General features: G+C 37.2%; 1 protein-coding gene across 1 annotated transcript in view; it reads left to right on the top strand.

The window, feature by feature from the left end:
* LOC150107877 (GPI inositol-deacylase-like) overlaps window positions 1-12,818 on the top strand; it is a 301,804-nt gene that overhangs the window by 214,967 nt on the left and 74,019 nt on the right. The window contains exon 10 of the mRNA XM_090415403.1: window positions 7,987-8,169. Within this exon, the coding sequence (XP_090271529.1) occupies window positions 7,987-8,169 (183 nt within the window). The remainder of the gene's footprint in view (window positions 1-7,986; window positions 8,170-12,818) is intronic.

Genomic DNA, 12,818 nt, shown 5'->3' with positions numbered 1-12,818 from the left:
CCATGTACCCTCAAGGGGTGTACAGGATATGACAGTACTACATGAAAAAAATTACATCATTACTAACTTCCTATCTACAATTTTCCTCCAAATCAGTCTGTTACTTGTCAAGACCCCAACATTATCAGATCTTATATTTCTATCGTCTAAGGCACTTTGTACCGTATCAATCCACCTATATCTTGGTCTTCCTCTGGGTCGTTTTCCTGCCAACCTGGCAGAGAACACTTGTTTTGCTAATCTTTCCTCTCCCATTCTATTTAAGTGACCATACCATCTGAGATTAGCTCTGCTAACGCATTCCTGGATGCTGACAATGTCAAGTTCTTTCCTAATATCCTCATTTTTAATATGATATTGCCATTGATGCCATCTGTTCACGCCTCTAATCTTTCTCAGGACTCTCATATCTGCGGTCTCTAGTCTTTGGTCAAGTGTTTTACTTCTGACCCAGCTCTCAGATCCATAAGTTAAAATTGGTTTGAACACAGTCTTGTATACAGCTAATTTAGTGTTCCGACTAATTTCTTTCTTATTCCATATGAATTTATTCAATTGACTTCCCACGATACCAGCTTTGCTGATTCTGTTGTCTATTTCTATATTTAGTTTACCATCTTCAGTAAAAATTGTGCCTAAGTAGCTGAAATGTTTTACTTGTTCCACAGGTTCTCCATTCACAACACAGTTGACATTTTCAATGATTCTGCCTATTTTCATTGTCTTTGTCTTTTTATTGCTGACCTTCATACCATATCTATTACAACAGCTATTCAATTTAGTCAGAGAATCTTGCAGACTTGTAGCGGATTTATTTAGAAGTATAACATCATCCGCATAAAGCAAACAGCTGACATTAGCATCTCCAATTTTGATATCAGGTTTAATACCACATTCCTTCATAATGTGATCCATATAGATAATGAATAACAGAGGGGATAATGTACATCCTTGTCTCACACCAGATTTAACATTAAACCATCTTCCTGTACTTCCTTCAATTCTAACTGCTGACTCACAACTCAAATAAAGAATAAGTATTGCTTGATATAATGCCCCATTGACACCATATAACTGCAGCGTATTGAATAGCTTCTCTCTTGGCACCTTGTCATATGCCTTTTCCAAATCGACAAAACTTAAATACAGATCTTTGTTATATTCCCATGCTTTCTCGACTATTTGTCGTAAAGTGAAGATCTGATCCTGACAGCCTCTATTTCGCCTGAATCCAGCTTGTTCTTCACCAAGCTTTTCTTCCACAATTCTTCTCAACCGTTTTTCAAGTATACTTGCATAGATCTTGCCAGGAACACTCAGTAGGGAAATACCTCTGTAATTCTCACATTCAGTTTTATTTCCATTTTTATATATGGGTACTATGAGAGCTCTACTCCAATCATCGGGAATTCGTCCCTCTGTCCAGGCTTTCTGAACTATGCAGTGCAGCCACTGTAAGACTCTTATACCACCATACTTCAGCATTTCTGGTCGAATATCATCTACTCCTGCTGCCTTTCCACATTTCAAGCCTTTGATGGCTTTTTCTACTTCAAGTATGGATATGTATTCCTGACTGCATGCCTGGTCAGTGTTTTTTATCACTGTGCTGTCATCACTGCTTGTTTCATTTAGCAGTTTTTCAAAGTAATTACTCCATACTTCAAGGATATCTTTTTCTCCTGTTTTCATTTCACCTTTATCATCTCTAATTCCTTTTACAGCACTCTTTCCTCCATTCCTAAGCTTCTTCAACAACCTCCAGAATATTTTGCCACCTTCTTGATATTTATTTTCTATATTCTTGCCAAAGTCCTCCCATGACTTTTGTTTAGCTAGTTTTACACACTGTTTAGCTTTCTTACATTTGTCTCTGTATTCTGTAAGAGTAAAAGCTGACTTATTTGCCAGGAACTTTTGATATGCTTTCTTCTTTTCCTTCACTGCCTCTTTAACTTCCTGTGTCCACCAGGGAGTTCTGATTTTTTTATCTTTGCACACAACCTCACCACATGCCTCTCTGGCAGAATCAATCAATGTTTCCTTCAGAGTTTGCCACTGAATCTCCAAGGTTTGATTCCTGTTCTCAAACTCTTTCATTTTCTTTTCAATAATATTTCTGTATTTTAGTCTACAGTTTACATCTGAGAGCTGCTCAACTTTTATTCGCTTTAAAACTTTCTTACATGTTATTCTTTTCAATATGAAATTCAATTTTATCCTGCTCAAGACTAAATAGTGATCACTTCCAATTTCAAATCCTCTGTACACTCTGGTGTCCTGCACCAGGGAGAAAACATCACTATCAACAATAACATAGTCAATGAGACTTTTCTTATTCCTAGCCTCTTCTCTCCATGTGAATTTGTGCACATTTTTATGTTGGAACATGGTGTTAGTAATAACCAGTCCATGTCCTGAGCAGAAATCCAACAGATATTTGCCATTATTATTAGCTTTGCTCTTTTCTCCAAATTTTCCCAAAATATTTTTGTATGTCTCACAATCATTTCCTACTCTACTATTTAGATCCCCAACAAGGACCAACTTTTCCTTTTTCATTGTGTCAGTTGCTTTTTCTAAAGCCTCAAAAAATTCCTCCACTTCTACCTTAGTAGAACCTTCTGTGGGACCATAGGCACAAATAAGTCTCATTGTCCAGTTCCCCATTCTCATATTTGCCCACATTACTCTACTTGAGACTGACTGCCATTCAAGAAGATTAGCCTCGTATTTTGTGTTGAATACTATGGCTACTCCTTCTTTTCCTTGATTGTTATTGCCTGAATATAACATTTTGTATTTATTGCTCAGAAAGATCTCACCAGTTTTGGTCTTTTTTGTTTCAGTCACCCCTATTATGTCGATCTGGTACTTATCTAATTCCTCAGCTAGCTCCATTTCTTTGCCATTCAGGCTTCTTACGTTGACAGTACCGATCTTTAACTCTGGTGATGTTGAGTTGGGGTTTGTTTTCTTATGTCCTACATATACAGCAAACTTCAATCCACTAGATGATATCAATGCAGCATTCAAACTAACTAAAACAGGTAAAGCTCCCGCATTGATGGCATCCTTTCAGACTTTCTTACTCACCTTGGCTTAAGAGAAAAATCTTAGCTATCTAATTTCTAAACCACAGTAATAACTGATAAATGGCACCCAAAACTTCAGAATGAATCAAAGATAAGCTGCTACAACCAGGTCCTAGCTCTCACAACCCATATAGAAGCTGGATACCAAAAGGGTTTAAAAATAGGTATTGCCTTCATACATTTAACATCAGTTTATGACACTATGGAAGAAAGGTTTACTGTATAAAGCAGCCAAAATAATCAACCCAAAAAACTCTAAAATTATTAGAACAAATGCTATCCAATAGGGAAAAAAAGGTTCATCTGAATTTTCAAGAAAGCAGAACTTTTATCCTACAGGATGGACTGCCCCCTAGGATCCTCATCCCAGCTTTATTCAACCAGTAGACAAACGATACCCCCTCCAAGAGCTAGTCAAAAGTTTATCTATGCTGATGACATAGCTATTGCCACCCAAGACATTAACTTTCAAGGCCTTGAAGAAACACCGAGCAAAAATCTCAGCCCACTACACAATTACTTTGAATTCTGCAGACTATCTCCTAATCCCAGCAAAACTGTTTCTACTTTACACCTAAATAACCACAAGGCTCAAAGAAAACTAAAAATAAACTTCTGCAATAGTACTCTGATCCATTACACTAACCGTTGTTAACATGGCATCACACTTGACCTTAGTCTAACTTACCAAAAACATCTGGAAAAAATGAAGTTAAAGATGTCTGGCCGGAACAATCATAAACAATCTTATAGGCACAACTTGGTGTTGTAATGCCTCGCCTCTTAGAATTATCACCCCTGGCTCTAGTCTTCCCTGCTTCTGAGTATTGTTCACCAGTTTGGAGCCGTCCAAGACTTGTGGACATGTCCTAACATAAGAACGAGAAGCATCTCTGCTTTCTTACGATCTACTCCTTTCCCATGGTTACTTGTTATTTTATTTTTTTTTAATATAACTCCATGTTTTAGAAGAGAAGAAGCAATCATCAAAGAAATATGTATATTTCTATTCATCAAGATATCTCTTCACCTCCAGGAGCAGAAAGAATGTATGGTAATCCCATTGTACAAGAGTGGTGCAAAGACTGATGCATCCACCAATCACTATCAACCAATCAGTATCTCAGGAGTTGTGGTGAAGATTTTAGGAAAGTTGGTTAGCGCTTCCATTCAGAAATGAGTTGAGAGAGAATCTCTACTTCACAATGAACAGCATGGGCTTACTAAGGGAAGGTTATGTTTTAGCAACTTGCTTGCATTCTATAATGTTACCACTGAGTTAGACAGGAATAATGGATATACCATGATATTTTTTGAATTTTGCTAAGAATGCAGAATACAGCATAAAGACTTTGAAAGTTCTTTTGTTCACTTGGTTATACTATAAATTTAAGATACCAAGAAATCGTATTCTTGGTTTAATCTTTTATCCAAGTCTGAGTAAACAAAGTTTGCATGTGAAATCACTTCATGACTGGGCTACTTGTATATAGAGGATAATGACTTCATATCAATTGCCTTAGTATCCCATAATGCAATGCACATATCCTTATGGACATGTATAATGCTATGCATTATGGGAAGGGCCACTACCGAGACCAGTTTCGACCTTTATTAAAGTCTCATCAGTGGAAGCCAGATACAAAAGTGATACCAAGGTTGAAGTAATGCAGAAGCCATATTGCCATATATAAGTAGTCCAAACGTGTCACACCTTATTACTAAAATACTCTGGATTAGAGATAGATGTTGAAAGCTTTTATCATTTGGTTTACACTTGGATAAAGGGTGAAACCAAGAATACTATTTCTTGGCATCTTTAATTTATAATATAATCAAGTGAAAAAACTTTCAACATCTATCTCTAATCCAGAGTATTTTAGTAATAAGGTGTGACACCTTTTAACTACTTGTATATGGAAATATGACTTCTGCATTACTTCAACTTTGGAATCACATTTGGGTCTGGGTCATGCTATTAGATATCAAAGGTCAAAACTGGTCTGAGTGGTGGCCCTTCTCATAATGTATGCATTATACGTATCTGTAAGGATATGTGAATTGCATAATGGGATACTAAGGCAAGTGATGTGAAATCATTAGCCTCTATATACATGTAGCTCAGTCATGAAGTGAAATTCGCATGCAAACTTTATTTGCTTACACTTGGAGGATGGAAGACTGTTGCATAAATTTGAGAATATGTGATTGGATTCTAAACTATTGGCAAGGATAAAAGGATGACTGACTGACAGATATCAAAAAGTTGTATATGGGGATGTGAATCTTTAAGTTTCAAGGTAACCAGTGGTGTGGCTCAAGGATCAGTCCTTGGTCTGTTGTTATTCAGTCTGTACATTAATGTGTTATACAGTGGGTGTGAATCCCACATTACCACAGAAAGTGGTATATGGTGGGTGTGAATCTGCCAGATTTAAAGTGACCAGTGGTGTACCTCAGGGTTCAGTCCTTGGGGCATCGTTGTTGAATCTATGCATTAATGACATTTGGAAGGATCTAACAGGAGATGTGCAACTGTTTGTTGATGATACAAAGATATGCAAGGTGATTCTGCATATGCATTTTTTTGATAAATAGATTACAAGTCGTGTATCATGCTGATGGTGCTGTACTCCAGTAAATAGATGAATCTAGAGATTTAGGTGTGGTGGTGGACATAAGTTGTAATGCAGGTTGCCAATACAGTGAAACTTTTTCTCATGTTGCCCAATGTTCTTTTCATACTCATGGTATTCGGGTGAAGCGGCGAAATGCTGTGATCATATTAAATAACTAGTTGAAAAACAAAGGTTGGGAGACTGTGGTTGAACTGCACTATAGGACTATAGCTGGTATTAGTTGGTATTAGACATTAGAAAGTCCGATTTAATTGCTAAGAAGGATGAAAGAGTTTGGGTTATTGATGTACAGATAGTGGGTACTGGGTGCCCACTTGTTGTTAGTCATAGGAACAAGGTCTCATATTATGGGCAGAATATAGATCTTGCTCAACAGATTGAAGAATAGTTTGGGGCAGCTTCTTATTTCACTAGTGACTTCTGTAGGCATTACTTTGGTAGACATTAAGATATTGTCACTTAGAGCTTTCCAGGGCACACTGGTGGCTTGTGTCGCCACCAACAATTGACTTCTAGAATACCTTGTAGTGGCGTGGGATAGATCTTGATGTATTTTGACTTCGGCCTTTCTGGCCTATTGGGACAAAGGCATTGACCTTTGCTCTGCAGACCATAGTATGTAGCACTGCATTTCAGTGTGAAAATTGGTAAAATAAAATAAAATTAGAGACCATATTGCTAATGTAGCTCATCAACCATTAGCCATTAGTTTTAACGGTTGATCAGTAACTTTAGTATATACCATGTAGATTGTAGTGCAGCTTGTTTCTTTATACATATGGTATACTCCAGATGATGACCTTAATGTGAAGGTCGAAATATCGAGTTTATTTTGGTTTATATTCAACTAAAGTTTTACTCTAACACTATAGTTGTTTCCCTAATTTTCATGATATAAGAGGTACAAAGATTATATTTGAATTATCGGATTTTGATTATGAGAACACAAGTATGTGAATTGCAGACTCTGGTTAAATGGAGAAAGAGGGATAATATGATTGAGACTCTGGAAGGGGTTCTGCTGAATTTCAGTAGGATGAAATTTTTCATTTTATGGAAGGTAGGGAAAAGACATGAGGGCATCTATGGAAGTTGAGAATGAATATCAAGAAAGGAGTGAGGGCTAGAATTTTTTCCCATAGAGTAGTGCATGATTGGAATGGATTGCCATTGGATGATGTGCAGATAGCGTGAATGAATCCATGAAAAGGTATGACAGCTGGTGCGAATAGTATGGCCTCTCTCAATGAGTTCCTGACTCCCTGGAGGTCTCTCTTAATAATAATATATACAAGGATCTTAAATTGATGGTGAATCCCTTACTGAGATATCAAACACAGTTCATTATTGAGTTGTGATATGTAATGTCTATCATAGCTTTTTAGGTCTTTAATGTATCCTGAGCGAAGTAGTTTTTAATTAGACCTTGGATTTTGTTGTGCTGAGGTGGACAATGTGACATTTCAGCAGCTGAAGAAACCAGGAAAATAGAAACACAAAATTTTCAAGCAGGCGCTGCTACATTGGACAGACCTGATATTTGCGAAAGGTTCGCATGAAAAAAAAAATAAATAAATAAAAATCTAGATGGAAGCAGATGACATAATAAAATTAAAATTATGGATGACACATTTGAAAAAAATTATTTAACATATGCCCAATTTGTATGATAGAACATTAAAAATGCAGGAAAATAGCAGGTATATAAATCTGGCTGAGCATTTCATACCGCCAATGAAAGACAACATGTACTTTGGCAACTCTCAAGGATAACATATGTTGAATTCATTACCATGTGTAAATTTAAAGAGGCCATCTCACTAATTCAAAAAACAAGGTCTTATTTTAAACTAACTTTGGTCTGCATATATTAAAGACCTTAAAAGCTGTAAAGTATGCTATTGATAGGCTTTGCGTAACACAGCTCAACAATGAGGCATTTGATATCTCAGTGCAATTCTGTTATGGCAGTTATTTTGAAAATAATTGTTAATATAAGTGTTTTTTCTTATCAGCTTGTAATTTAATTGTGACAATGATGCCCTATAGTTTAGGAAATTGGTTGATTAAATTATTTTTTCTTTGGCTTTACTCTTCTTGGTTCTTATCAAATGGTTAGGTTGGTTGATAAATCCTGCCCAGAAATCAGTTGTTCACCTTTTGTTAGCATATTTAAGTTTATTTTAATAAACAGTTTCTTTAGATTTGCATTTTATGCATGCATGCATGCACATATTGTTTTTTTCTTGTAGGAGGACAGGAGTCATTACATTCCTTGAGCCAGATGATTCTGTCTTGCATAGACAGGGTTTATATTTTATTCTTGTGAGGCTGCTACTTTATAGTGTATCATATGGGTTGGTAATTGTTATGGCTCTAATAGGAAGTGCTGCTGTCACCTTACTTGGTTCTCTCTGGATATGGATTTGGCACAAGTGAGTTGTGTGTGTGTATATGTACAAACTTTTAACTTATTAACACAGTATAATGAATGAGCATTTGCTTTGAATTATCACTTTCATCAATAGTAATGACAGTGCTGTTATTGTTTAGGATCATGCAAAAACAGCTAAGGGAATGGGTGAGCATATCCTGTTACATAATTACCTAGGTTTTATGAAAGAAAAACTTGAGTTTCTTTAAGGCAAATCCCTTACATCATATATTACATGAATGCTGGATAATCAAAATATGTCATTACAATACTGTCTACACTTTCAGAGTGTGAGTTTTCATATTTTCAAGAAAACAATAGATATTTAGTATACTTACTGTATATTTACTATAGATATTTAACCCACACATGGTATTTATATGCTATAGGCCTTGAGGCCTCTTGTGTGCGGGAGTGATATAAAATGATATATTATTATTTTAATAATGAGATGATATACTTTTCTATACTTGTATATAGGAAGTATATGAAATCTACATTACTTTAACCTTGGTATCTTGTCTAGGTCTGGCTCTGACTAATGACATTTAATAATGTTTGTCTTTGGGATTTCTTGGTGCTATATCCCCCCCTAGGAGGGGGGGAGTATAGCACCAAGTTTTTATCTGTCACTGAGTGGATCCACTGCTGATTTATATGCTATAGGCCTCGAGGCCTCTTGTGTGTGGGATTAATATAAAATAATATATTATTATTTTAATAATGAGATGATACACCTTTTCACTACTTGTATATTTGTGAGCTCTTTGTCTGTAAATGAATTCAAGAAGAGATATGACAGATATTGTTTTGCTAGTTTGGGTCTCCCGCGATGAGTCTACTGACTCCATGGAGATACCCATAATAATAATAATAATAATAATATATAGGAAATATATGAAATCTACATTACTTCAACCTTGGTATCTTGTCTAGGTCTGGCTACCACTGATGACATTTAATAATGTTTGTCTTTGGGATTTCTTGGTGCTATTATACCCCCCCCTTCCCTCCGAGAGCATAGCAGAGCTGTTATACTCTCCAAGAGGGGGAGTATAGCACCAGGTTTTTATCTGTCACTGAGTGGATCCACTTTTACCAGATTTTTGTCAATCACTGAGTAAATCCACTGCCGATTTTCCCAGGTCAGGGTGAGTTTAGTAGTGATCCTTCAGAGTCACTTAGTGAAAATTAGAGTGATCTTGTAGATCACTGATTTTTGGAGAGGTACCCTGCACTTTATACATTATGGGTAGGACCACTTCCCAGTGGTCCTACCCATAATGTATAGTATTATACACATCTGAAAGGGGTTTGTTTTGCATTATGGGATACTAAGGCAATCGATGTTAAGTCATTAGCCTCTATAATACAAGTAGCTCACTTGTGAAGATACTTCACGTGCAAACTTTGTTTGCTTACACTTGGATACAGGATTAAACCAAACTAATTACTTGTCATTTTTAATTTATAGTATAACCAAGTGAAAAAACTTGCAACATAATCTTTAAACTTGTTCACTGTCAGGACACTCACAGCTAATTCATTTCACGCATTCACTGCTCTCCATGCAAAAAAATCTAGTATGCATACCTTTACTAACCACATTCTTAACACAAATTTTAGGAACAACCAATAGTTCTCTCTGTTTGTCGTGTATTGAAAAATTTCTTTTGCGTCAATCTTAAAGAATGTTTTTAATAACTTAAAGGATTCTATTATGTGTCCTCCTCTTTACTGCCAGTCAACTAAATGTTGCAACCTACACACGTCTCATATGGAGCATTCCACAGACCTGTCACCAACTTGGTCACTCATCTTTGAATCCTCTTCACCAACTCTTGATCTTCATGAAACCCAAGTGATCAATTCTGTGCATAATAGTTAAGATGCTTCCAAATCATAGTCTTATCATCCTATATTTACTTGTTATTATGTTTTTCAACATCCTCAGTTTGTAAAATAGCTTTGACATCCTTTGAAGTATTTTACCAACTTTTGCAATATGCCCAATGAACTCTCTCTGTCCACCATGATACCGAGTCCCTAGCCTCACCAATTTGCAACATTAAATTGTGACAACCATTGTCTCTACCCATAATGCCAATTTATTTAAATCTTCTTGCAAAATGCCTACCTTACCTTTATCAACTGTTGCTCTCCCCAGTTTTGCATCAGCAAACAACAGTATATCCTTCCCCTCCAATGATACTCTATATATTAATTACAATTATAATATATTAATTACAAATTTAAGAGTAATTTCTCTAGTACAGAGTCCTGAGGCACTTCACTTGTCTCCCTTATTCTCTAAGGTTCACTCCATGGTGGGTCAGCCATCTTCCTATCCCTGCATTCAGCTTCATATCCTTTCCCGTTTATTCCAACTTTTGTAATAGTTTTTCCATGCAATATTCTGTCAAGTGCCTTCGCAAAGTCTAATAGTATCATAATATAGCCATGTCTTATCCAGTTTTGCTGTCACTCGATTATAAAGTGTGAGGAAATTATTAAAACTGGACCTACCTTTTACAAAACCATGCTGCCTGCCATAGAGTATTGTATTCTTATTCATCCCTTGCTAATCATATACTAAACACAACTTCCAGAAACAGGGCTACTAAAAGGCTGTCAATGCATCTTGCAGTCAAGTCATCCCCCACCTTCCAGCAGTATAGCCTGTTTCCACAAATGATCCCTTGCGATCATTGCCACAGAAAAAACATATCTTCCCTAGTTGCTTATTAGAGACCTGAGTGGCTGCACCCATGTTTGGTCGCTAGAGCAAGGGTTCTGGTTGCTGTCTCTTCAATCCCACTATTTCCACATGCACTGGGAGTGATATCCTCAAAGACATACCAATCTCACTGTAGGGGGCCTCAGACCTTCCCCCCATTCAAGGGTACAGTAGTAATTAACCTCGAGGATTCCCAATCAGGTAGCGAAAATCTGCAGCCATGTATTTTGTCAGTTCAAGACTGGAAGAAGATCAAATACTGTAGCTTGCAGGGAGAACTGTCGAGGCCACGTATGGACAGGAGATCGACTCCCCTATGGACGGTGTGTCACCTCTCACTGCATGCACCACTTCCTTTTTATCTCTTCCTTACCAAACACAATGAACCATAACTGAAAGAAATACATTTTTACTGCAGATCTCAAAAATTCTCCCGCACAAAATAGTTTAAAAAAAAAAAAACATAAAATACATCAAAAATCCAACTAAAAAAGATTATAAAAGACAACAGAATCCAACCAAATAATGCTAATTCTTAACCCCGAGAAAGTTTCTACATCCACTTCAGCAACATTCCTGGCTTAAACAGCAATATAAACAATATGCACCACCACCACCACTACCTGCGGTCATCTAAACCAGAATTACTATTCCTTTCAGAGCCTCAACTGCGCAAACTACACATTACACAGCTCTTTCTGCCACAAGGGTGGCACTTGTTGAGAGCTGACATACCATATCTGCAAATCCTTACTGTTTGATCCGCTTTAAAATTTCTCTACGAAATCAACCTACCCTTTTCCTATGTTCTCTCTATCACTCTCCAAACTCTGTCGACCATTTTGACCTCTTTCAACTATCTCTCTCTAAATCTCAACTTTTTGCAGTCTAAGTATCCCAATAGTGAGATCATCTTTCTTGGGGACTTTAATGTCAACAACTAATATTGGTTCCCTTCTTCAGTTTCACCGATCAAGCAAGCAGGGATGCTGAGGTGTTTGCCATCAGCAATGATGGCAAACTTCCCACCAGAATATCAGACAATCCCTTCCAATTTACCAATGCACTTGACATCTTTCTAACAAAAGATGATTCCAAGTATACTGTGGTCGCCCGTTCCCCTTTTTGAAATTCGGACCACAACCTAATAGAATTCTCTTTTGCTACAGAACAACCTACACCCACCAGTTCACAGTCTCATGTCCTTTGGTACTACAAGGATGCGAACTTGGAGGACTTCCATGACTTCTGTTCCTCTTCCTCATGGTCCGACTATGGCTTCAGTTCTTCTGATCTAAACACCTGCTCAGACTGAATAATAGAAATCATCCTCACAAGAATGAAGGCTTTCATTCCCTATTCCACTCCATATTCTCAGCTACCATCCAAGCCTTGGTTCTCAAAAAAAGAAAAAAGAACCTCTGCTTACCACAATTAGCTCAAGACCAAAACTCCAGCTGCCCTCTCTGCCTATACTGCAGCTTGCAACAGTTGCAAAAGAATAATTATCAAGTTTCAGTCAGACTTTGAAAGAGCCAAATGCTGCAAACTTGCTTCCTGGCCAAATGGCAGTTGCTTCTTCTGGTCCCTTGCTAAGGCCATTGGGCACAACTTCCCACCCAAGTTTCCTATCACCCTCACATCCAGATGGTACTGTAGTCACCTCACCAAATGACAAAGCCAACTTGCATCATTCTTCTCTTCCAATTCCTGCATTGATGACCTGAGCAAAGTTCCCTCCACTCCACAAAGAACAGTCCCTTCATGTCTCCCATAGACTTCTGACAAAAAGAATTTCAAAGAATCCTTAATAACCTGAACACAAACAAGCCATCTGGTCCTGATTGTAACCCACCTATTGTTCTAAAAAATTGTTGCACCAGAACTAACACATGCCCAACAACATGGAAACA

Source organism: Typopeltis vanoorti, chromosome 3 (assembly GCF_054136105.1).
Source record: "Typopeltis vanoorti isolate ZY-2024b chromosome 3, IOZ_Tvanoo_1.0, whole genome shotgun sequence".
Lineage (NCBI taxonomy): Eukaryota > Metazoa > Arthropoda > Arachnida > Uropygi > Thelyphonidae > Typopeltis > Typopeltis vanoorti.
The sequence above is the reverse complement of the archived record's forward strand: the minus strand, read 5'-3'. Positions and strand labels throughout refer to the sequence as shown.